The 26881-nt window shown below is 39.8% G+C and overlaps 1 protein-coding gene across 1 annotated transcript; it reads right to left on the reverse strand.

Moving 5' to 3' along the window:
- Nucleotides 1-5674: 5674 nt before the first annotated feature.
- LOC103681876 (putative adhesion G protein-coupled receptor E4P) lies at nt 5675-26881 on the reverse strand. The gene is made up of 8 exons (XM_040629451.1): nt 26693-26881; nt 24588-24782; nt 22099-22334; nt 20290-20356; nt 18188-18279; nt 14854-15034; nt 8693-8788; nt 5675-6697 (listed from the first exon to the last, which is right to left on the reverse strand). Exons 1-8 carry the CDS (start codon nt 26711-26713, stop codon nt 6647-6649), a joined length of 939 nt encoding a protein of 312 aa, XP_040485385.1. The 5' UTR covers nt 26714-26881; the 3' UTR covers nt 5675-6646.

Genomic DNA, 26881 nt, shown 5'->3' on the forward strand with positions numbered 1-26881 from the left:
CCGACTGAGCCACCCAGGTACCCCGGGAATGGTCATTTCTTTGGTGCTTTTGTTTGTATCTTGAAGGAAAACAGTCTGCAATATGCAGCATGATTAGCATTGGCTGGAGGTGGAGAAACCCACTGGGTCAGTGCTGAGGAGTGTTGTAGGGAGATGATCCCTGTGTGAGTCAGGGGAGAGGACTGAGTCATTCCCAGCTGTTCCATGATCCACAGACCAGGGTTACTCATGCTGCTGAAGTCCTAGTCTTGGTCTGCTGGTCTTTGGGTGTTTTTGCTTGGAAATAACTGATATTTTAGAAATATTATGCTATTTTGGTTCTCTAGATGCTTTCATTTGGTTTACTTCATTGGATGTTTGTAATAAAGTTGTGTTATGCATCAGGGGTTACAGATGGTTAGGGGCTTTCTTCCATGCGGGTTTTCCTTGTTTAACATTGGGGCACACTTTATCACAAGGTAATGCATCTCTTTTAGCTGCACCTCCCCCAGCCCCCTGGAACATCCAATTTAACAATCCAGCTGGTGACCTGGAGAATTTGGATGAGGAAGGAAAATCAGATGCTGAGTATGACATTCTTGACTTTTGGAATTTTCTGGAAGGTCTTGAGCTTAAGGTGAACGTAGGAGAATTTTCCCCACATGCTTCACATGGTCAAGAATTATCTTTATCTGAGGAGGTGATAGAGTGGGCCCTGAAATTACTGAGACAGGTTGGACCCCATCACAATGCTTTATACTACACATATATAACCCAAATCTTGTGTTCCTTCAGAGCTCAGTAAAGGGCCACACATGGGCATTTAACAACGTACTGTCAGCTTAAGGAATTTTCTTGTTTACCAATTATCCAATGGATGGAAACAGAACACATTCATTCAACTGTATGTTTCCAAATGCTTGCATATTCCATATTATAAAATAAACATGGCATTTAATCAATGAATGGGTTTAGGTATTTAAAGACTAAAGAAATACACTTCTAAATAACTCATGGATTAAAGAAGAAACAATAGTAGCAATTGGGAAGTGTTTCCAACTGGAAACACTACTTACCAGATCTTATGGGGTGGAGTTAGAGCTATCCTTGCCGAGAAATGTATAATCCTAGATTATATATGCTTATATATTCTTATGTATATTTAAACGAACAAAGGCTTAAATTCTAAGTTCCAAACATTCATCACAAGCTAGAAAAAGAACAGTAAATCAAAAATGAAGAAAACAGAAGAAAGGAAATGATAAATAAAAAGGAAGACTTAATAAAACAAAAGACACAGAGGGGATAAACAAAACTAAAGTAGATACTACTAAATGATGAATAAAATTGATAACCTCCTAGTACCATTGATCAAGAAAAAAAAATTTAGGGGGTGCCTGGGTGGCCCAGTTGCTTAAACATCTTACTCTTGATTTCAGCTCAGGTCATGATCTAAGGGTTGTGGGATCAAGCACCGTTGGGCTCCATGCTGGGTGTGGTCTGCTTGAGATTCTCTCTCTTCCTTTCCCTTTGCCCCTCCTTCTCTAAAATAAATAAATAAATCTTTAAAAAACAAGAAAAAAATCTACCAGTCATAAGACATTTGAAATTTAAATTTTAAGATGACATTTACAACAACTTAAAAGTATGAAATACCTAGAAATAAATAAATCTAGAAATAAATCTAATACAAATTTTGAAAGACTTCTGTCCACACATTTATAGAAAAACACTTAGAAAAATGAAGACTGAAATTAGCAGAGGGATCAACCATGTTCATGGCTGAACAAACACAATATTGAACAGACTCAATAGTGTACAGACTCTAGTTTTGTACTGTCCAAATTCATCCACTGATTCAGCACACCTGCGATAAAAATTCTCCCATGTTTTGTTGTGGAAATTACAACTTACAAAATTCACATGGAAATGATAAAGGATAGTTTCATCATAAGGATAAACAAGGAAATCAGTGGAAACAAATGGCAAGTTCAGACACAAACTGGTCATAGAGGGCCTATATATTTGGACATATGAAAATGAAGCACTGAAGAGTAGTGGGAAGACAAAAACACTTTTCAAAAAACAGTGTTGGGTGAATTGGCTATCTGCATGGAGAAAACAATGACTCTAACCCTAGCTCACACCATCCACAAAGGTCATTATTGGGCAGATTGTAGTTCTAAATGTGAAAAGACATGTACTCTGAAAGCACTGATGAAAGAAATTGAAGATGACACACAGAAATGGAAAGATACTCCATGACCATAGATTGGAAGAATTAATATTGTTAAAATGTCTATACTACCCCAAGCAATCTACAGATTCAATGCAATCCCTATTAAAATACCAACAGCATCATTCACAGAACTAGAACAAATAATCCTAAATTTATATAGAACCAAAAAATAGCCAAAGCAATTTTCAGACAGAAGAAAAACTGGAGGTATCACAATCCCAGATTTCAAACTATTCTGCAAAGCTACAGTAATCAAAACAGCATAGTTCTGGCACGAAAACAGACACACAGATCAAAAGGAATAGCAGAGAGAGCCCCAAAATAACCCCACAATTACACGGTCAATTAATCTATGACAAAGGAGGAAAGAATATCCAAAGGAAAAAGACAGTCTCTTCAACAAATGGTGTTGGGAAAACTGGACAGCTACATGCAAAAGAATGAAACTGGACCACTTTCTTACACCATGCACAAAAGAACCCTCAAAATGGATTTAATACCTAAATGTGAGATGTGAAATAAAAATCCTAGAAGAAAGCACAGGCAGTAATTTCTCTGACATCACCTATAGAACTTTATTACTAGATATGTCTCCTGAGGCAAGGGAAATAAAAGCAAAAGTAAACTCTTGGGACTTCATCAAAATGAAAACTCTTGCACAGAAAAGAAAATAATCAACAAAATGAAAATGCAACCTATTGAATGGAAGAAGATATTTGCAAATGATATATGTAATAAGGGGTTAGTATCCAAAATATATAAAAAGCTTATATAACACCAAAAAACCCCCAATCTGGTTAAAAAATGGGCATGGGATCTGAATAGGCATTTTTCCAGAGAAGACATACAGATGGCCAACAGACGCATGAAAAGATGTCCAACATCACTCATCATCAGGGTAATGCAAATCAAAACCACTGCCTCAAGCCAGTTAGAATGGCTAGAATCAAAAAGACAAAAAATACCAAGTGTTGGCAAAGACATGGAGAAAAGGGCACTGTTGGTAGGAATGTAAATTAGTGCAGCCATTGTAGAAAACAGTATGGAGGTCCCTCAAAAAATTGAAAATAGAAATGCCGTATGATTCAGTAATTCCGCTACTAGGTATTTACCCAAAGAAAACAAAAACACTAATTTGAAAAGATATATGCACCCCTATGTTACTGCAGCATTATTTACAATAGCCAAGATATGGAAGCAACGCAAGTGTCCATCAATAGAAGAATGGATAAAGAAGATGTGGTCTTTTTTTTTTTTTTAAAGATTTTATTTATTTATTCGACAGAGAGAGACAGCCAGCGAGAGAGGGAACACAAGCAGGGGAGTGGGAGAGGAAGAAGCAGGCTCATAGCGGAGAAGCCTGATGTGGGGCTCAATCCCAGAACGCTGGGATCACGCCCTGAGCCGAAGGCAGACGCTCAACCGCTGTGCCACCCAGGCGCCCCTGAAGATGTGGTCTATACATACAATGGAATATAACTCAGCCATAAAAAGGGTGAGATCTTGCCATTTGTGACAACATGGATGGAACTAGAGGGTATTATGCTAAGTGGAATAAGAGAGACACATAAAGACAAATACCATATGATTTCATTTATACGTGGAATCTAAAAAACAAAACAAATGAATAAACAAACAAAAAGCAGAATCAGACCTTTAAATACAGAGAACAAACTGATTGATGGTTGCCAGCAGGGAGGGGATGGGGGGATGGGCAAAATGGGTGAGGGGAGTGGGAGATACAGCCTTCCAGCTCTGAAAGTCATGGGGATGAAAGGTATAGCACAGGGAATATAGTCAATGATATTTTAATGAAGTTGTATGGTGACAGATGGTAGCTACACTTGTGGTGAGCATGGCATTACATATAAACTTGTTGAATCACTACGTGGTGTGCCCGAAACTAATGTTAACTATTCTCAAATAAAATTGTGTGTCAACTACACTCATATAAAAATAAAGTGTGTGTGAACTATACTCATATTAAATAAATAAAAAATAAATAAATACATAAGATAGAGAGTAAATATTTTCATCTTTGTGGGTTATACTGTCTTTGTTTATTCAAATCTGTCATTGCAGACAAAAGGAACCACTGACAATATGTACGTGAATGAGCATGGCTACATGCCAATAAAACTTTATGTGGGGACACTGAAATTTGAATTTCATGTAATTTTCAGTGTTGCAAAATATTACTGTCCTTTTGATTTTTTCAGTTAAAATGTAAAAACCATCCCTAGTTTATGGGCTTTAAAAATCACAGGTGATGAGCTGGCTTTAGACCATCAGCCATGGTTTATGGTCCCAGTCTTAGGTGGTCTTAGCTTGAGAAAATTTCACCTTGAAAAATACTGTGCAGTCACAGAAGTGGACATACATTTTTCATGTGAAAACCTGAACAAGGATGCTTATGGCAGCTTTATTCATAATTGCTTAAACTTGGAAGCAACCAAGATGTCCTTCAGTAGGCGACAGACAAACTGTGGGACATCCAGACGAGGGAATGTTATTCACCACTAAAAAGGAATAAACCATCAAGCCATGAAAAGACATGGAAGTACCCTAAATGCTTGTGACTAAGTGAAAGAAGGCAGTCTGAAAGCCAAACTGCATGATTCCAACTCTGTGACATTCTGAAAAGATGAAACTATAGAGACTGTACAAGGATCAGTGGGGTCGGGTCACGAGAAGGATGAACAGGTGAGGCACAGAGGAATTTTATGGCAGTGAAACTACTCTGTATGATGCCATAATGGTGGATACGTAGGTCACTGTACATCTGTCCAAACCCACAGGAGGTATGACATCAGCAGTGAACCCTAATGTCAACTATGGTCTTTGGGTGATGATACTGTGTTTGTGTAAGTTCATGGATTTTGGCAAATGTACCATTTGGTGGGAGAGGATGGGGTGGGGGAGTGCTGTGCATGTGCGGGGGTGGGGGGCACATGTACCTTCCTCTTAACTTTTCTTTTCTTTTTTTTTTTTAAGATTCTATTTATTTATTCGACAGAGATAGAGACAGCCAGCGAGAGAGGGAACACAAGCAGGAGGAGTGGGAGAGGAAGAAGCAGGCTCATCGCAGAGGAGCCTGATGTGGGGCTTGATCCCATAACGCCAGGATCACGTCTTGAGCCAAAGGCAGACGCTTAACCGCTGTGCCACCAGGCGCCCCTCCTCTTAACTTTTCTGTGATCCTAAAACTGTTCCCCCCAAATTGTCTTTTTAAAAAAGTGATCCATATCTGTAGGAATGTTGAAATAATATGCCGATTTTTACAGTTTGGCACGTTTTTATTATATCTTCTTCCATCCTCCTCAACATTGTATGTGGGGAAACAGGGGGACATAACAAATTGAGTGTTTCTTTCAGTAATGAGTGAGTGAGTGAGTGACTCCCATCAATTCTGCTTGGAACCCCCCACAGACATCATGACAAACTTTATCATTACCAATGTAGTCACTCTGACCATGATGATAACTTACAAGATGATTTTCCAAAACCGGTACTAAGCTTTTCAGTTCCTTGACGCTTTGATCATAGAACACAAATTTAGACTGTGGCTAGAGCTGAGAACATGAAGACAGAATACACCCAATCTAGACTACATGAGAAATTGGCACCCAAATTTTTGCTGCTAGAGAAAAATAAGTTATTCAGTTCCCGTTATAAATGTTTAAAAACCTGCATTGTTTCAAATAATGGAAAAAAATAATTTTAATTACCTTAATTACATGCCACAGATATGTAAATTTTATACTGTAGATAATTTCAAATTCTCATATCATGTGAATAAAATGGAAGAACAATAAGAGCAACCAGTTGTGAGGAGTAGCAATACTATCAGAATTAAATATTCCTCAGTTATTCAAAAACTGCAAATCAGCACAAACTTTATATGCTCCAGCTAGCCAGTGCTTTCTTTAAATTCTCTGCCCTGTATCTTCCTCTTGAGTCTCCAGCATCAAAGACCCATGCTTCTCTCAAACGATCAGGCCATTTAGTATAAAACGATATGCAGAATATGGAAATACACCGAAGAGATGAGACTCATGTAAACAAGGCAAGCATAGTGGGAGAATCGGTGTAGAGAGTGTCATGCCTCAATATAAAATGAAAAAAGGAGGGAGGAAGAAGGAAGGAGGAAAGAAAGGAAGGGAGGGAGAGAGGGAGGAAGAGAGAGAGCGAAAGAGAGGGAGAGAAAACAGTTTGCTTCCACAGCAAACTGGGTATCTATGTACCAAGTATGAGAGTAGGAATCAAGATTTTGAAGGAAGCTCCCTAAAAACATAATTTCCATTCATACGTCCAGGGTATGATGGAAGAATTACCAAAACACATTTTTAATAAGTGGCTTTATTCTTGTTCTTCCTTTTCACTCTCAAGAAAGTCAGGTGAGGAGTCTGGAGCATGGGTTATGTTATGCTATGAAGATACGTTGTTGCTTTTCCCAGGAAAGCCCACCGTCTTTTCCACCTCCGTTTGGGAAATTGGCAGAAGGGAAAGAGAACACATTAATCATGTGTCAATTATACATAGAAGAACAGGTTAGTAGGTACTTTCCACATTAAAATCGAAGAGCCATATAAGCAATTAGATCAAAAGATTATCGACTGGAGGTTTCAAGTAATCTGCTAGAATGAGAACCCCATGAGTCATTGCCTGCGTGGCGTGCTGTGGTTTCCATCTTTTCACTGACTGAATTCTCTGAAGGCAGGAACAGCTCTATTCTTCACCATCATGTTCTCAATGTTTAGACAGTGACTGGCACAGAGTAGGTTGTCAGTGCCTATTTGTTGAAAGATCACATGGTTTCAGCATCCTCAGTGGACAGAAGGAGCTGAGGACCACAGAGGTGAAAACACCTGCTCACGGTTGGATAAAGAGAAGGCTGCTGAGCTGAAACTAGAATGGGTCCACCTTTAACAGCTTCTAGTCATTGATGAGATCCCTTCGTTTCTCACTCCCTACTGAAGGTCCTCGTGCTCTATTTCTCCCTTTCTCCATATCCCGCCTCCCCTATGTTCTGCTTTTTCCACCAAACCACACCATTCCCAGGTTATTGTTATAGTTTATGTACATAAATGATGCGTTAATTCTGAGCCTCTGGTTCACAGCTTTCCATCAAGCTACTCGTTCAATTCCCCCGGAACCTTTTTCAAGGTCTGAAGTAGCAAAGAGGAAGAAATGCCTGAATTAGCTTTGAAGGACTTTGGGACAAAAGGAAAACCTGTACATCACGTAGAAACAAACGTTGAACCATGGGTTTCAGACATCCGAGTGTCCCCAGCTTTCTGAGATAAAGCCATGGATGGGGATATTGAAGGGAGTACACACATTCAATGCCCATGACATCCACTGTGGGCATTGCACTATTCATTCATGCTTTCCTCACACAAATACTGATATGGCTCTTGCTATCTGCCAGCATTATTCTAAATGCTTTATTAGTGTTCACTCATTTCATTTGGAGATTTTAATCTTCAGGGAACCTTTGACTCCCCAGGATTCAGCACAGCACGTGGCTATAATAGAGCAAAAGAAAATTGCTGATTGATTTATGTGTTCTTGGATGGTTCGCCTCAAAGAACAAAGCAACAGGTTTGGCTTTCTGAAAGCTACAGACTGAATGATTAAAATGTGATCATAAAAAACAAGGAAGGGTAACGCAGTGATTGGGGATGAATAGATGGGCAGATAGGAGATAAAGTTACTGTATGAAAATGTTCGTTGTAGACTGTAGGTAGTGCAAAGATGGATATTCATTGTAAAATTATTAAAAACTTTTCTATGTCTGAACTTTTTCATAATGAAATATTGAGGAGAAGCAAACGGTATCTCTGTTATGTCCCTTCTACTGCTGCTGTCTTAAGACCCATTCTCTTCTCCTTTTAAGAAAACTTTACAGTTAGTAACCATTCTAAACTTGTGAAGAAATTTTACTTAATTAAGAAAATTTCCCTTCAGGGGCGCCTGGATGGCGCAGTCGCTAAGCGTCTGCCTTCAGCTCAGGGCGTGATTCCAGCATTCTGGGATCGAGCCCCATATCAGGCTCCTCTGCTAGGAGGCTGCTTCTCCCTCTCCCACTCCCCCTGCTTGTGTTCCCTCTCTCACTGGCTGTCTCTCTCTCTGTCAAATAAATAAATAAATAAAATTAAAAAAAATTTCCCTTCATGTTTCTGTGGCGTATGGCCCTGGAGTATCTGCTTTTGTGAACCGGACCAGCTCTAGGTCCTTGGGACAAGAGAAAAATACCACATTTCTGCCCCCAAAGAAGCTCCCAGTAATGTGAAATATGCAGGTAGAGTTTTGTACAAATAATTCTAAAAATATTCCACCCTTGGCTGATGGTATTCATTTGTGAAGACTGCTCTCTCTTTGAAAAGCAAGGATCAGGGTTCTCACATTAGATGAAATCATGAGGGGTCAGACATGGGGAAAAGCATGAAATGGGACCAAAGGAAATCCTACCATTTTGGTTTGTGTGGCTGAGCCAAACAAGTCATCATTGTCAGTTTCTGTTATTTTCCTCATCTTCTTGAACCAGGTTCTGTATTCTTCTTGTACCTGAGTGTGCAAGCACACAGAAATGGGCATGATTTCAGAGAGTACGAACAAGAGATGAGCGCCGTGAAACAGGCTCTGGAAGGCGTGAGTTCCTGCCTCCCCTCCCCTGCCAGTTTTCCAAGTGACCTGCAACCTCAGTCATTGGCCATAGCCACCCTCCCATTAATGTTCTGTGAATTGCATTTATATCATTAACTCATTTTTTATTTTTTATTTTTTTTAAAGTTTTTATTTATTTATTTATTCGACAGAGATAGAGACAGCCAGTGAGAGAGGGAACACAAGCAGGGGGAGTGGGAGAGGAAGAAGCAGGCTCATAGTGGAAGAGCCTGATGTGGGGCTCGATCCCATAACGCCGGGATCACGCCCTGAGCCGAAGGCAGACGCTTAACTGCTGTGCCACCCAGGTGCCCCATTAACTCATTTTTTAAAACAATTTTCGTTGTGATGGAGCATATTTAAAATTTAAAATTTCATGAAGTTTTAACTAATTTTGAATCATATTTATGGATCGTATATGTATATTACATTTATGTATCAAAAATCATATTTATAAATCATTCTTCAGGTGAGAAAACTTGAGACTAATTTGAAGTTTATAACATGAAAATAATTTAAAACAGTGCATTAAAGGATATATATATATAACATATATAACATAAATTTGCCATTGTAGCCATTTTTTTTGGGTCTAAAATTTGGTGGCAATGTTCCATTGCATCAAAAACTGGGGATGTACTGTATGGTGACTAATATAACAAAATAAAAATTACAAAAAAAAATTCGGTGGCATTAATTATATTCATGACATTGTACGACCATCACTACCATCCATTTCCAAAACTTTCTCATTACCCCTATAACCATTAAGCAGTACATTCCCACCCCCACTCCCCAGCCCTTGGTAACCTCTAATCTATATTCTGTCCCTATGAATTTACCTATTGTAGATATTTCATATAAGTGGAATCACACAATATTTGCCCATTATCTTTGTCTCATTTCACTTAGCGTAATGTTTTCAAGATTCATCCTTGCTATAGAATGTATCAGAACTTCATTCCTTTTTATGGCTGAATAGTAGTCTGATGTATGGGATACCACTTCATACCTACTAGGATGGCCGTATGAGTTTTTACAATGATAACTAGTGTTGGTGAGGATGTGGAGAATTTGGAACCTCTGTCATTGCTGGTGGGAATGGAAAATGGTGCTGCCATTGTGGAAAACCACTGTGGTTCCTCTAACATGCAAACAGAAATACCACATGACCCAGCAATTCCACTCCTAGCTACATCTGAAAGATTTGAACATAGGGACCCAGATAGATACTTGTAAACCAATGTTCGTTGCAGTTCCTATCTCTTTTGAGGAAGAATGCTGCACATACCGTTCCAAATAGGCATCCATGTGTTGATTGACTAAGTGATAATAGGTGGATATTAATGATGTTAACTATGATTTTGTATCTTTATTGTAACGTTGGAAATTTCATGAAGTTTTAGCTAATTTTGAATCATATTTTATGGATCGTATATGTATATTACATTTATGTATCAAAAATCATATTTATAAATCATTCTTCAGGTGAGAAAACTTGAGACTAATTTGAAGTTTATAACATGAAAATAATTTAAAACGGTGCATTAAAGGATTATATCTAATGTTGGCTAATTGAATTTAAATAAAAAAATAAAAGAATATATCTAAATGGCTGTTATTCTAAATGAGACCTCATGAGCATGCAATGCAAATAATGAAGAGAAATATGAGGGTTCTCCTTACTATGAGAGCACTGGTGATGTAAGTCTCCCACAATATTCCCTAACAAGCAGAGCACTCAGGTTTGGTTCCCAGTCAGATGTCCCTAATTGCCAAATGTTGGCTTTGCCCCTCATCCAGCATGTCACTAGGGGTTAGTTTTGTCCCTAGACTGATTTTGTGAAACACACAGAAGGATCATACAAAGAAGAAGACACAATTATAGTTTGGTAAGGCATGAAAATTTAAAGTATTTTTATGGTATTTAAAAATATATAATAATACATTGTAAAGAATTCAAATTTGTAGATATAAAGGTATATAGGTATATAAATAAATTGATATAGAAGTAAAAGGAAACAGAAGAAAATTAACATCTTAATGTATATTCTTTTTTTTCTATGAGTTTTATGCTTTTTAAAAATTTTTTATTTTAATGTTTTTTTATTATGTTAGTCACCATACAGTACATCCCTGGTTTCTTTCTTTTTTTTTTTTAATGATTTTTTATTACATTATGTTAGTCACCATAGAGTACATCCCCGGTTTCCGATGTAAGGCTCGATGATTCATTAGTTGCGTATAACACCAGTGCACCATGCAATACGTGCCCTCCTTACTTAATGTATATTCTTAAGGACTTCCGTGTGTGTACTCACACATGACATACACTATATATATATATATATTTTTTTTTTGCAGAAATGGGATCATATTAATACTCCTTTATAGACAAATTTTACTTTTTCCTTTTTCATACCGATAAATGTGGATTTTCACATTATCATTTTTAATGGCCATGTACTTTCCCAGTGCATGCTATATCCTATTTTATGAACCAACTTCTTGTTAGTGGACTTTTAACTTGTGTCCAGCAGGGGTTTTTTGGTACCTATAATGAACACCTATAACGAATCCTATCACTTCCCCCCTCCTAATCATTTATTCACTGTTCCCATTATCTTCTTAGGAAAACTTTCCAGAAATGCAACTGTGTATAGAGACACTCATTGTTTTAAAATCTGGTAAAATTGCACATCACAAAAATTTTGGACTACCATGGTTTTTGAAAATGGTCTTTCACATGTAAGTCATACAAGTCTTAGAGCTGTGCACTATTAGGAGAGAAAAATGGCTCAAATGCCTCTGGACTCTTGAGCTTCACAACTGAAGCCCAGACTGCTGAGCCCTCGGCCCCCAGAAACAGGAAACACTGCCAGAAAACCTCGGGAGAAAACTAATCGTACAGGTATCCAGACTTGGTAGGTCTTGCAGGATGCTTAAGCATGTTTACTAAAGAGGAAGTAGGCTAAATGTTTCATGGGAGAGAGTGCTAAATCATGAAAGGATTTAGTCTTGTTGGAGTCATAAATGTCAGCATGAACCAAATATCCCAATCTCAGTATCATCTGGTGACAGCCAGATGACACACGGACTCATGTGATACCCCAGGCTCCTTTGGGAGTGGCCAATGCCATGTCTTAAAGAAGAGTAATTTTAGGTGGGTCTGGAACCTGTAGTGTTCAAGGAACAGGGACACTTTCAAAATATCAAGATGGTATTGGAAAGAACAAAGGAGCAGGCTTCAAGGAGCTCCCTGGAAAGCTGGAGCATGGAGAGGGAACATACTAGAGATATTTGCAACTCTGCCAAGTCTGTGAAATTCTGTGAAGCCATACTGCTTCTCGGAAAACGAAAAGTTAATATAAAAATATGCAAACATTGTCACCTAGGAAAGAAGACTGTTTTGACATCACATGTCTGTTTAAGTGTGACTACATACTTCTCTCCATAAGGAGGAAGGGGCAAATAACATACAAATTTTAGGATTGTTTGTTCCAACTCTGTGAAAAATGTCAATGGTATTTTGATAGGGATTGCATTGAATATGTAGATGGCTCTGGGAAGCATAGACATTTTAACAATATTTGTTCTTCCAATCCATGAGCATGGAATATTTTTCCATCTCTTTGTGGCTTCCTCAATTTCTTTCATAAGTGTTCTGTAGTTTCTGGAGTACAGATCCTTTACGCTTTTGGTTAGGTTTATGCCTAGGTATCTTACGGTTTTTGGTGCAATTGTAAATGGGATCGATTCCTTAATTTCCCTTTCTTCAGTCACATTGTTAGTGTATAGAAATGCAACTGATTTCTGTGCATTGATTTTATAACCTGCCATGTTGCTGAATTGCTGTATGAGTTCTACTAAGTGGGGTCTTTTGGGTTTTCCACATAAAGTATCATGTCATCTGCAAAGAGGGAGAGTCTGACTTCTTCTTTGCCAATTTGAAATTTAAATTGCAACGAAATGATTGAGAAAAATTTACTTCATTTTGTTGACTAGCCACCATATACATTTAACGATTGAGCATTAATTGCATTACACATGGGATGCCTGGCTGGCTCAGTCTATGGAGTGTGAAGCTCTTGGTCTCAGGGCTGTTAAGTTTGAGCCCCACAGTGGGTGTAGAGATGACTTAAAAATAAAAACTTTCTAAATGCATTACATGTAGTGCTTATTGTACTTCTCCACGCCCATAATTCTACCAGATAGTAAAACATCCAATCAGTAAGTCCCAGTGCAAATGATTGCAAAGTGAAATTGAAAATCTTGTAAAAATGTACAAGCTCATGAAATCAATGACGTGATGTTGGAGAATTTTCAAAACACAAGAGACCAAGGGTCAGCAACTACACCCCCTACTTGTTTTTGTAAATAAAGTTTTATTGGCGTGCAGCCATACCGTCATTGACATATTGCCTATGGGCACTTTCATGCTACTAAAGCATGGGTAAATAGCTGCAACCGAAATCTTGTAGCCTGCAAAGCCAAACATATTTCCTGACACTTGAAGAAAAGTTTATCAACCCTTACTATGGACAAATAAAAATCTGGCAAATTAGACGAGATAATTTAAAAGGTGGAACTCTAAACAGAATCATGAAATAAGTCAAGCAGAGAAAGACAATTATCATATGATTTCTCTCATCTATGGAACATAAGAACTAGGAAGATCAGTAGGGGAAGAAAGGGATAAAGAAAGGGGGGGTAATCAGAGGGGGGAATGAAACATGAGAGACTATGGACTGTGAGAGGAAGGCTGAGGGCTTCAGAAGGGAGGAGGGTGGGGGAGTGGGATGGACTGGTGATGGGTAGTAAGGAGGGAACGTATTGCATGGTGCACTGGGTGTTATACGCAACTAATGAATCATTGAGCCTTACATCGGAAACCGGGGATGTACTGTATGGTGACTAACATAATATAATAAAAAAAACATAAAAAAAAAAGAATCATGACAAGGTAGACACACCCAAGAAAAGGATTAGAATATCAAAAGTTTCAACAAACTGAGGGTTTCAGAGGGGAGGGGGGTGGGGGGATGGGCTAGCCCTGTGATGGGTATTAAGAAGGGCACGTATTGCATGGAGCACTGCGCGTTATACGCAAACAATGAATCATGGAACACTACATCAAAAACTAATGATGTACTGTATGGTGACTAACATAATACAAAATTAAAAAATAAAAGAATAGACTTGGGTTCTAAAACAAGTTTTACGTCTATCTGTGATATATTAGGCAAATTACTTAAATTCCCCAAACTTTGGTTTCCTTTTGGTAAGAAAGAAAAAAGTTATAGAAATAATAAAAACAGCTCAAATAAAAAAAAAATATCAATAGTTTCAGAGATCCTTGTAAAATTAATAAATCCCAAACTATTTGTGTGAAACTGCAGTTTACAAAAGTTGAGCATCACATAAAAATTATTGTATCATAGCTCCCATGCCATAATGCATAAAATAATGTCCCTCCAAGTCAACATTTGATTCTTTTTTTCATTCTGAGAATGAGCCCACATTTACAATTACAAATTCAGTTTTCAAATGTAACAACCTAGATTTGTTTTCATAGCATAGGGATTTTTCCTAGATAAAGTCCTAAGCAAGGCTTTCTCAGCATTTACTATGTTTTCCCCATTTGTGTGTGTGTGTGTGTGTGTGTGTGTGTGTGTTTTCTTCTCATTGTCAGATTCTCAAGGTCTCATTGTGGACCTTGTATGGCTCTATCCAGTTTCTGCTACTTCATTCAGTACAGGTTCAAATGACTGGAAGTGAGAGAGACAAATCCTGGAAAGGTGGTCCTTGGGACAAATGTTAAGATGTGGGAGAAAGAGCCTCCCCACCCCACCCCCACACATACACAACCATCACCCAAGCAATGGAGAAGCCCAAGAGACAGAAAGTAGTGGTAACACATGAGACACCAAGAGGCAGTGGAATGTGTGGAGGGCAGACTGGTTTACCTTGTGATTGAGAAGACAGTAGACCAAGTAGATGTAGATTCCCTGTAGGACATTGATTATGCTGAAGGAATAGGCCACCACCGACCTGATGGGGTCCAGGACTCCTTCCACCAGAAAGAAGCCAAGGCCCCAAGAACAGCCCAAAATGAAAAGGTGAGCAATGGCTTTGAGCGTCAGCATCCTGCCAAAACCAAGATGCAGAACGATGTTATTCATCTCAGCTCCATGGTTCATGGCAATGCTTTCTCTCACATACTGGGATGATTTTACTCTGGCCACGGGGCTTGGGACTACTGAGAATATCAGCCTGTTCAACATGATTATCCCTGGCAGGAGTGTTATAGAGATTGACTTGTATGTAATGCTAGTATAATATATTGTGAAGTGTTAAATATCCATAATTGTTGATAGAAAGTAATACATTACATATATACAAAAAGTATATATTTATGTTTGGTATAATGAAATAGCATATGTCCCAGTATTCATAATATTAACATAATGGCATTTATTGTAATTATATACTATTAATGTATTAACTATGTTTTTTATTTTCTGTATTCTGTTGTTGTGATAACTGGAACCTTGCTGATCCTGGAGGACCTGAACATCCTGGGGTTAGCCAATTCTTAGAGCATGCCCTTCAAATGCAAACCAAACAATCCAAAGCCCATGCCCTCAATCACCTCCTTTATGGGGCTCTCACATTCCAGGCCACTGTCTACCTGCCTTAATCATCCCAGGGCTAGGTACCAGACAACTGGGGACAGTCCCTATGTCCAGGAGCCCACTGGAATTTTTTCTTTTCTTTTTAAAAAAATTTATTTTATTTAAGTTCAATTAATTAACTTATAGTGTATTATTAGTTTCAGAGTTAGAGTTCAGTGATTCATCAGTTGCATTTAACACCCAGTGCTCATTACATCAAGTGCTCTCCTTAATGCCCGTCACTCAGTTACCCTATCCCCTCAACCACCTCCCCTCTGCAACCCTCAGTTTGTTTTCTATAGTTAAGAGTCTCTAAAATTTATATGGAACCAGAAAAGACCCTACATAGCCAGAGGAATGTTGAAAAAGAAAACCAAAGCTGGGGGCATCACAATTCTGGGCTTTAAGTTCTATTACAAAGCTGTGATCATCAAGACAGGATGGTACTGGCACAGAAATAAACACATAGACCAATGGAATAGAATAGAGAACCCAGAAATGGACTCGCAACTCTATGGTCAACTGATCTTTGACAAATCAGGAAAGAATATCCATTGGAAAAAGGACAGTCTCTTCAACAAATGGTGTTGGGAAAATTGGACAGCCACATGCAGAAGAATGAAACGGGACCATTTTCTTAAACCATACACAAAAATAGACTCAAAGTGGATGAAAGACCTAAATATGAGACAGGAATCCATCAAAATCCTAGAAGGGAACATAGGCAGCAACCTCTTTGACCTTGGCCACAGTAATTTCTTGTTAGACACCTCTCCAAAGGCAAGGGAAACAAAAGCAAAAATGAACTATTGGGACTTCATCAAGATAAAAGCTTCTACACGACAAAGGAAACAGTCAACAAAACCAACAGACAACCTACAGAATGGGAGAAGATATTTGCAAATGTCTTACCAGATAAAGGGCTGGTATCCAAGATCTATAAAGTACCTATCAAACTCAACCCCAAAAAACAAAGAATCCAGTCAAGAAATGGGCAGAAGACATGAGCAGACACTTCTCTAAAGAAGACGTACAAATGGCCAACAGACACATGAAAAAATGCTGCACATCACTTGGCATCAGGGAAATACAAATGAAAACTACAATGAGATACCACCTCACACCAGTCAGAATGACTAAAATTAACAAGACAGGAAACAACAAATGTTGGCGAGGATGTGGAGAAGGGGGAACCCACTTACACTGTTGGTGGGAATGCAGGCTGGTACAGCCACTTTGGAAAACAGTATGGTGGTTACTCAAGAAGTTAAAAATAGAGCTACCCTATGACGCAGCCATTGCCATACTAGGTATTGACCCAAAGGACACAAAAGTGATTGGAAGGGGCACCGGCACCCCAATGTTTATAGCAGGTTTGTCCACAATAGCCAAACTATGGCAAGAAGCAAGATGTCCATCAACAGATGAATGGATAAAGAAGATGTGATATATCTATACAATGGAATATTCAGCCATCAGAAAAGATCGACATGGTGGAATTGGAGGGTATTATGCTGAGCGAAATAAGTCAATCACAGAAAGATGACTATCATATGGTTTCACCCATATGTGGAATTTAAGAAACAAAACAGGATCATAGGGGAAGGTATGGGAAAAGAAAATAAGATGAAATCAGAGAGGGAGACAAACCATAAGAGACTCCTAACTCTAGGAAACAAACAGAGGGTTGCTGGAGGGGAGGCGGGAGGGGATGGGTTAATTGGGTGATGGGCATTAAGGAGAGCACTTGATGTAATGAGCACTGAGTGTTATATGCAATGGATGAATAACTGAACTCTACATTAGAAACTAATGTTATGGTATATGTTAACTAACTGAATTTAAATAAAATAAGTTTAAAAAAAGGAGTCTTTTACTGGAATTTTTCAAACTAGCCGATCCTAAACCTGTTTACGCTGCTTCACTTCCTTCCCACAGACACCACAATAAAGGCACTTGCCTGCAATTTCCCCGTCCCTTTGCCTACTAGCCAATTCCGGTTTTCCCCAGAACATCCCCCCTCGCGTGGCACAGCATGCCCTTCCTCTTGGGGTCTCTGAGTATAACAAATTATCTTTTCAATGGCAGCTGTCTCCTGACCTAGTGTTTTTACTACTTACCTAAATAACACTTGCATGAAACAATAAGTTAATACAATACTATTAATTATAACCTGTAGTTCACAATATTAAGCACTGAAAATGACTTCTTGTAGAAATACATCCTTAGAGGTTCATATTCTGGATAAGCTTTACTTTTCACCTGGACCATATAAGTTACCCAAAATTATAAAAATGGGGAAAACTGCAAAGCCATTATTCCCCTAACTCAGGGTTTCTCAGCCTCACCACTGCTGACATTTGGGCTGGATCATCTTTGTGGTGGGGCTGTCCTGGGCATTGTAGGATGTTTAACGACATCCCTGGCCTCTAACATCTAGATGCCAGTAGCAGCCTTCCCCTCTTCACCCCACACCCCACGTTGTGACAACCAAAAATGTCTCCAGAAAATTGGCCCCAGTTTAGAATCACTGGCCTCACTTTACACAGTGAAATATTCTGGAGGGGAAACAAAACAAAACAAACCAAAACCCTCTTTCACATGTTCTGGCTCTGTGCCCACCTACCTTGTGTTATGCACCCGGGATACTTCCTTATTGAGGGAGCTAAGCTGGCCTTTTAAAATGCACAGGGTTGTCAGATAAATTGACAAGTTGATCTGTGGAAGTGACATGAAGGGCAGAGTTTAAAGTAGGCTAATACCCAGTATTTATAATTAACTAGGAAATGGCATAGGAATCTATTCTTGAAACTTATAAAATATGTTTAGGATTTCTGAAACTCACTGGATATACACCTTGATTTTTTTTTTATGATTACGTTCAGTTAGCCAACATATAGTACATCATTAGTTTTTGATGTAGTGTTCAATGATTCATCAGTTGCATATGCCTTCATTTTTAAAAAAAAATTAACTTCCATTTTTTTTCTGATTAGAGAAGCAATATATGGTCATTATCCAAAATTAGGAAAATGAAGAAAAACAAACAGAACTTATCTGAAATTCCAGAGAATAAACTCACACACAGAGAAAAGCACTATTTCCATTTTGGTGCTTATCTTTTCCAAGGTTTGTTTTTTCTCCACATTGGCATGCCTTTTTCATAACAAAATTTTAAAATCATGTACTAAATGTTTTACACAACCATTAAAAAACCCTCAAGATTGATGATCACATTCTGTTTGCAAAATACATTCTGTCAATTCAGAAGTGAAATAATTTTCCTGGTTTCGGCATTTTACTATGATTATGTAACATGCTATCTTTGGTAAAAGCTGAGTGAAGGTTACCTGGGACTCTCTGAACTATTTTTGCAACATCTTGTGAAATTTAAGGTATTTGAAAATGAAAAAGACAGCAAGTGTTGGTGAACACGTGGAGAAATTGGAACCCTTATGCGCTGTTGGTGGGAATGTGAATTGGTGCAGCTGCTGTGGGCAACAGTATGGAGCTTTGTCAAAATATTAAAAATATAACTGACTTATGATCCAGCAATCCCACTTCCGGGTATTTATCCTAAAGAAGTTGTGATGTGATGAGCACTGGGTGTTATACGCAACTGATAAATTATTGAACACTACATCTGAAACTAATAATGTACTATATGTTGGCTAATTGAATTTAAATAAAAAAAAAAGAATTGAAATCTAAATCTTGAAGAAATACCCACACTCCCATATTCTTTGCAGCACTCTTCACAATAGCCAAGATGTATAAACGACCCAAGTGTCCATTAACAGAATGGGTAAAGAAGATGTGCTAGAGATAGCTAGTTGTATAAATAGATGGACAGACACAGTGAAATATTGCTCAGCCCTAAAAAAGAAGGAAACCTTACAATATGTGACCACATGGATGAACCTTTGGCACATTATGCTGAGTGAAATAAGCCAGTCACAGAAGGACCAATACAGCATGGTTTCACTTCCATGGGTATCCAAAATAGTCAAACTCATAGAAGCAGAGAGTAGGATGGTGGTGTCAGGGTCTGGGGGCAGAGAAGGGTTATAAGGAGTTATGATTCAGGAAGTATAGTGTTCCAGTCATGTAAGCTGATTACACTCTGGAGTTCTTGTATGATCCCATCATGCCTATGGTTGACAATACTGCATTGTACACGTACAATTTTACTAAGAGGATACAGCTCATGTTAAATATTTTTAGTATAAGTTTTAAAAGCTAATCGACCTTGGCCACACCTTTTTTAGAAAGCCAAATCATCAGTGACGCCAATAAAGTAACACGTGATATCTTAATTTCAGCTCAGATGTGACTCTTTCCACAAAGAAAAGGGTCCCTAATCTCTTGGTATGTTCTGCTCTAAGTCCAAAGACTCTAAGGAAATTTTAAATAAGTCTTTATCCAAATATCCCTTTGTCATATCAGCTAAACACGGTATTTTCTTTTTTTCTTTTTTTTCGCTCTTTCTCTTTTTATTTTTTTATTATAATAATTTTTTAAATTATATTATGTTAGTCACCATACAGTACATCCCTGGTTTTTGATGTAAAGTTCGATGATTCATTAGTTGCGTATAACACCCAGTGCACCATGCAATACGTGCCCTCCTTACTACCCATCACCAGCCTATCCCATTCCCCCACCCCCCTCCCCTCGGAAGCATGGTATTTTCTATATTCAAAGTAACGACAAATATTATAAACCCACCAAAACAATAACAAAAACAGGTCCCATGAAGCTCCAAATGAATTTTCCATGGAAGCTGAGCCAGCAGCTGAAAAACAGAGTAAACAACTTTCCAGATCTTCATAAAAAGAAGAAGATGCATTAAAAGANNTTTCCCGAAACTGAAACATAGGGAGAGAAACGGGCACAAGAATTGGGTCAGGGGGAAATAATAATATAACAATGACATTACCATAACACGGAGAAAAAATTAACAATGATGAACATTCATGGAAGACTTATATTCTGAGTATAGTGGCCCAGACCATTCAGTTAAGCATCGAGCACCCACTGAATGCCGCCACATCCTTCCACTATCAGAATTCAATAACAAACTCAGAGCAGTGGCTTTGAATAGATCAGAGTCCCTCTGCGTTGGCGCTACTGACATCGGGACTCATGGGTCTTCACGGCAGGGTTGGTCTGTGCATCACAAAGCATTTAGCAGCATCTCTGGCCACCCATCTCCCTCATTGTGACGCCCAAAGAGGTCTCCAGACACTGCTGAATGTCCCTTGTGGGGGACAAAATCACCCCTAACTGAGAACCACTGCAATAGACCAATAACACGATAAACACATATTTGGCTGTTAGTAACAAAAATACTTAGTTTCAACTCCGATTTTCATCCATCAAGGACAGTACTCTTTCCTCAAGTTGTATTTCAAAAGTAAGTTGTTTACTGCTTAGTTCGAAGGACACCCTTTTGTACATTGTTTCTTTTCCAAAAATCATCTCTACGCTAAGCCCACGATTGCCCATTTTTACTAAATTTAATTTTGCAAGTTAGAACAAATGTTGAAAGATCAGTTTGTAGGTGTGATAGAATAAAGTGAGCCTCTCTCCACTCCAAAGATGCCCAAGTCCTCACGCTCAGGATTTGTGAATTGCTACTTTACAAGGCAAAAGGGGCTCTGCAGATATAACTGAGTGTAAGGATCTTGGAATGCGGAGGTTATCCTGGGTTACTCGAATGGATCCCATGTAATCACAAGCGTTCTTAGAAGTGGAAAGGAGAGGCAGAAGGGAGGCAGAAGGATTTAAAGGTGCAATGTTGCCAGGTCTGAAGACAGAGGAAGGGGGACATAAGCTGAGGAATATGGGTGGCCCCTTAAGGCTGGAAACCCCCCTAGAGCCAAGAAGGAATGTACTTGCCAATAGCTTGATTTTAGCTCAGGGAGACCCATGTTGGACTTCCGACCTACAGAGCTCTAAGATAATAAAATTGCATTGTTTTAAGCCACCAAGTTTGAGCTAATTGTTAGAACAGCTAATTTGTTAGAACAGCAATAGGAAATTTTTTAAAAAATATCTCATTTATTTATTTGGCAGAGAGAGAGACAGCCAGCGAGAGAGGGAACACAAGCAGGGGGAGTGGGGAGGAAGAAGCAGCCTCCCAGCGGAGGAGGCCGATGCAGGGCTCGATCCCAGAACGCCGGGATCATGCCCTGAGCCGAAGGCAGATGCTTAACAACTGAGCCACCCAGGCACCCCCAGCAATAGGAAATTAACACAGTAAGACCTTTTAAAATTAAAATGACATATAACATAGGAGGTTTACCTCTTCGTGGTCCCCCTGACCACACTATTTAAAATATCATCTCACATATATTCCCATTTCTCGACTTTGATTTCTGTGGTGGTAGCTATCAAAGCCTAACATTATATTGCCTGTCTATTTGCTTATTGTCTGCTTTGTTTCCCAGGGTGCCCACAGAGCCTACAACAGTGCAGGTAGTAGGAGTTTATACATATATTATTACTTCTTCGTGACAAAGACACCGTGCTTACTGAGTTTGTGTTCCATAATTGCTGTGTCCGACGCCTGCAGACACAGCTACAATCACAGCCGGGATCCCATAGCCAAGTGGATACATGAACCTCCTCTTGAACTTCCTGGTACTGATGTAGTTGGCCACCTTGAGGTTCTTGACAGTTAGGAAGAGATGAAGCCCTTCAAGGAGCATCCAGGTGAAGGAGGCCAGGTAGAGGTAGTGCAGCAGCCCTGCGATGATGGAGCACAGCACCTGGAAGGGAGACAAGAGTAGGGAGAATCTGACGGTGCATGGAGAACGATGTCCACCATTCCTTGGAGCAAAGGGGATGCAAGGTAAACGGAACACAGTTGTGCAGAGCAAGATGCTTGGATTGAGTTCCCATACTTCTCTGGGTCGGCTCATGGTGGCAAACTCAAATACTTATAGAGGGCCAGGCAGGCAGCATGTATCTGTCAAGCAGGCGAGCGTTAGGGAATAGGCAGGGGTTGGAACTGTGCCACCTGACCCTTCTGAAAAGTAGCGGTTGCTTTCAGCTCCAGCAATGGTTTCCATTCAAGAATGTGGGCCCAATATTGCCAGTGTTTCCTTTCTTTAAAACGTATACACACACGCACACACCTGGAAATCTGGATTGTTGTGTAAAATCTCTCAGTTTTTAAATGTGGACAGCTTTCAAAAAAAATTGTGGGAAAATATACAGTACATAACACAGAAGTTACGGTCTTACCATTTATGAGTGCATGGTTCTTGGTCTAGTCGATGCCTGTAAGTGTTAAGTACATTCACAGTGTTGTGCAGCCATGCCCACCATCCGTCTGCAGAACTCTTTTCATTTTGCAGAACTGAAATCTGTCCCCATGAAACACTGACTTCCCACCCCCTCCCCCACCCCTGGTTCCCACCATCTACTCTCTGTCTCTGTGGATGTGCGTGATTCTTCTAGGGACCTTCTATGAGTGGAATCAGACAAGATGTGTCCTTTTGTGACTGGCTTATTTCATTAAGCACAATGTCCCCGAGGTCCATCCATGTTGTAGCAGGTGTCACTATGTCCTTCCTTTTTAAGGCGGAATCATATTCCATCCTATGTACATACCGCGCTTGGTTTACCCACCATCTGTCAAGACACTTAGGCTGTTTCTACCTTTGGCTATTGTGAACAGTGCTACTGTGAACATGGGCGTGCAAATGTCTCTTTCAGAACTTGCTTTCAATTCTTCGAGGTAAGTACCCAGAGGCTGGCAACTCTTTTTAAATTAAAAACCAGCCAAGCAGACTCAACAAAAAACAACTGCTGACAGTTAGGTCTGGGAAACAACTTTGTGACCTTTAGAGTCATCTTGCGCGTGCATATAACACTACCCGAGAGAGATGAGTATCCTCCGTTTAAAGTTTTCATTTAGGGGCGCCTGGGTGGCACAGCGGTTAAGCATCTGCCTTCGGCTCAGGGCGTGATCCTGGGGGTATGGGATCGAGCCCCACATCAGGCTCCTCCTCTATGAGCCTGCTTCTTCCTCTCCCGCTCCCCCTGCTTGTGTTCCCTCTCTCGCTGGCTGTCTCTATCTCTGTTGAATAAATAAATAAAATATTTAAAAAAAATAAAGTTTTCATTTAGCAAAGTGCCGAAAGATGACCCAATGGCTTCAGATGAGCTGTATGATCACAGATAATCACAAAATAAACACTTCAGTGTCCTTCCTCATCTGCCGAATAAGCTTGATAGCTACAGATCTGCACGGTCTACTTTGTGGAGACACTCATGGGGCTATTTACATTAAAATTCATTAGGATTAAACAAAATTTAAGAGTCAGTTCCTCAGCTACACTAGCCAGAGTCAAGTGCTTAATAGCCACATGTGGCCATTCGCTCCCATATTGAAGAGTTCGTATGTAGAATATTTTCATCCTAACAGGAAGTTCTGCGAGAAGGTGCTGCTCTGGAGCTGTGTGCCCTGGATTAAGTGAAGGGCAGTCAGGTTCTTAACTAAAACGTCACAAAGCCTATTATATGATATCAGGCAAACTTTAGGTCTGCCAAGTTGAAATAAATTAGTTTGACTAGATATGTGATTTTCACCATTTCTTTTTAAACGATATTTATTTATTTATCTGAGAGAGGGATGAGAGGGGCAGAGGAAGTAGGAGAGGGGAGGCAGACTCCCCTCTGAGTGTGGGGCAAAGCAGGGCTCAATCTCATGACGCTGAGATCATGTCCTGAGCCAAAACCAAGAGTCGGACGTTTAACTCACTGAGCTACCCAAGCGCCCTAATTTTCACCATTTCATAGCCAGGGAACTCCCTTCTAACCCTCATTCCTCAAGACCCACTACTGACAGCACAAAAAGGGCAACTGTTGGCAATGGGGGTTGAACTGTCCACCCAGATTGTTAGACCTTCCTTCCCTCTTCCTACATCCAGCTACCCTTACTTGGGCTTTGGGAGCGTAGTGGCAAAGCCACTGGAAATGTTCACAGAAAAGTGAGTCTCAGCTATTTCTCCTACCTTGGGCTCTGTCCGGTCAATGCCCGTGAGGAAGAGCAGGTGGGCCAGGAAGAGGCAGATGGAGAGCTGCAGGTGGAGGGAGGTGCTGGTGTTCTGGATGGGTCGGCACAGGAGGAAGGTGAGGGCTGCCAGGAGGAGGCACAGCAGAGAGAGGCTCAACCCCACATATGTGATCATGGTCAGCACAGGATCCACCTATGAGCCACGAAAGAAGGAATCCGTTACAGTTTCCAGTTACGTTGTTATGTGCCTGATGGGTGTCTCAGGTCTGTCCCTCAGACAAATGACTTTAACTCTCTGAGATCCGGTGTCCCCATATTTAAAATGGAGGCAGTATTACAGGCTGGTTGTGTCCCCCGCCCACAAATTAATATGTGGAAGGCCTAAAATATGGGGACCTCAAAATATGACTGTATTTAGAGACAGGGTTAAGTGAGCTACATGACGTCGTTAGGGTGGGCCCTGATCCAATAGGCTTGGTGTCCTTATTAGAAATTTAGAAACAGACAGGTAGTGAGGACACAGGGAGATGGAGTCCATCTGCCGCCAAGGAGAGCGGTCTCAGAAAAAAACAATTCTGTCAACACCTTGAACTTGGACTTCTAGATTCTGGATCTATGATAAAATAAGTTTTTGTAGTTTAAGCCACCCAGTCTATGGAACACTGTCATCGCACCCCTGGCAAAGTAATGGAGGCATGAAGAGCATTTTCTACACAGGGCTGTTGGAAAACTGAAACCGCCAGACCGGCGTGGTCCCATAGAAATATCATAGGAGCATCATTCACAATAGCCAAGACATGGAAGCAACGTAGATATCCATCGATGGATGGATGAGGAAGACACTGAGGTGTATATACACAATGGAATGTTACTCAGCCTTAAAAAAGAAGGAAATCCTGCCATTTGTGACAACGTGGATGAACCCTGAGAACTTCAGGCTGAGGGAAACAAGCCAGACACAGGAAGACCAATACTGCATGATCTCACATATATGCAGAATCTAAAAGAGTCAAAGTCACAGAAGCAGAGAATAGAATGTTGGTTGCCAGGGGCTGGGAGGTGATGAAAATGAGGCGATGTGGCCAAGGGTCACCAAGCTTCAGTTATGCAAGCTGAGTGAGTTCTGGGGATCTAATGTGCAGTGTGGTGGCAACAGTTAACAATGCTGTATTGGATACTTGAAATTTGCTAAGAGAGTAGATCTCAAACTTTCTCATCACATGTACACATGACACGACACCCATGCAGAGGTGATGGGTAAGGTCTGTAGCTTGACTGCGAAGATCTTGTCACAATGCATACACATACACAAAAATACCGAGTTGTTCACCTTAAATATACAATTTTTACATGTCAAGGATATCTCAAAAAAGTGTTTTTTTCAAAAAAAGATACATCCTATGAGGGAATTTTACATATTCTAGTAGCCCCATTAAAAATGTAAAAAGAAATGTGAGAACAATTTACTAGTTTATTTTCTTCAACCTAATAGCTTCCAAGTATTATCAGTTCAATGTATGATCAATGTAAAGGTAAGGAGTTATTCAGGAGATGTTTGACATTCTTTCCCTCTGTGTTGAGGGAGCACAGAGCCATTCCTGCTGTCACTTGCCCATATCAGAGAAAGAAGTTTGTAACCTACAATACAATTCACTTATTTTGAGGTCCATTACTTACTATGTTCCCATTCGCAGAGGCAGTGGGTACTTTCCACACACTTAGAATCTGCCTGACAGTCCTAGATGCGACAAATATTTGTCTAGGGTATGAATCCCCTTGTAAAATGCAGATCCCTGACCTCCACTCCAGGTTTTTCAGAATCTAAATCTCTTGAGGATGGAGCCAAGAATCTGCATTATAAATAAGCACCCTGCCCCCGTGGTCCTGTGGAACAGAAAACTGTGAGAAGCACTAAATGGCTTGCACTCCCAGGTCAACATTCTAGTGATTTCCACTGAAAATGTCAACAGCCTTTCATGAATAGAGGGCTTGCTCTAAAACCTCTCTCCATTCAATGTCGGAATGCAATCAATCCTCTTTTTAATGGAACTCGATAATGTTCCATTCAATGGAGGTAAGTTTACTTACAGAAGTAGAGGTTACCTTTAGTTTGGTGGATGCCATGAGGATGGCAAAGCTGGAGAGGTGGTTGCAACTGCAAAGGGTTTGATTTTCATCTGAGGAAATGACTTGACAGCCTTCATTAGACCAAGACGACCCTTGCCAGTAGACACAGATGGACTGCTCATTTTCTCTCTTCACCTGGAGAATAACCACATTGTCTTAGTCCAG

This window comes from Ursus maritimus, unplaced genomic scaffold (genome assembly GCF_017311325.1).
Source record: "Ursus maritimus isolate PB19 unplaced genomic scaffold, ASM1731132v1 scaffold_14, whole genome shotgun sequence".
Lineage (NCBI taxonomy): Eukaryota > Metazoa > Chordata > Mammalia > Carnivora > Ursidae > Ursus > Ursus maritimus.

What these genes read in the sequence shown, in the direction of transcription:
- LOC103681876 (XM_040629451.1), bottom strand. Translation starts at nt 26,713, where the DNA reads ATGGCATCCACCAAACTAAAG. An exon ending in TTGACCGGACAGAGCCCAAG is followed by an intron (nt 22,335 to 24,587) that starts GTAGGAGAAATA and finishes TCTCCCTTCCAG; the next exon opens with GTGCTGTGCTCCATCATCGC. An exon ending in TCCCGGGTGCATAACACAAG is followed by an intron (nt 15,035 to 18,187) that starts GTAGGTGGGCAC and finishes TGGTTTTGGCAG; the next exon opens with GATGCTGACGCTCAAAGCCA.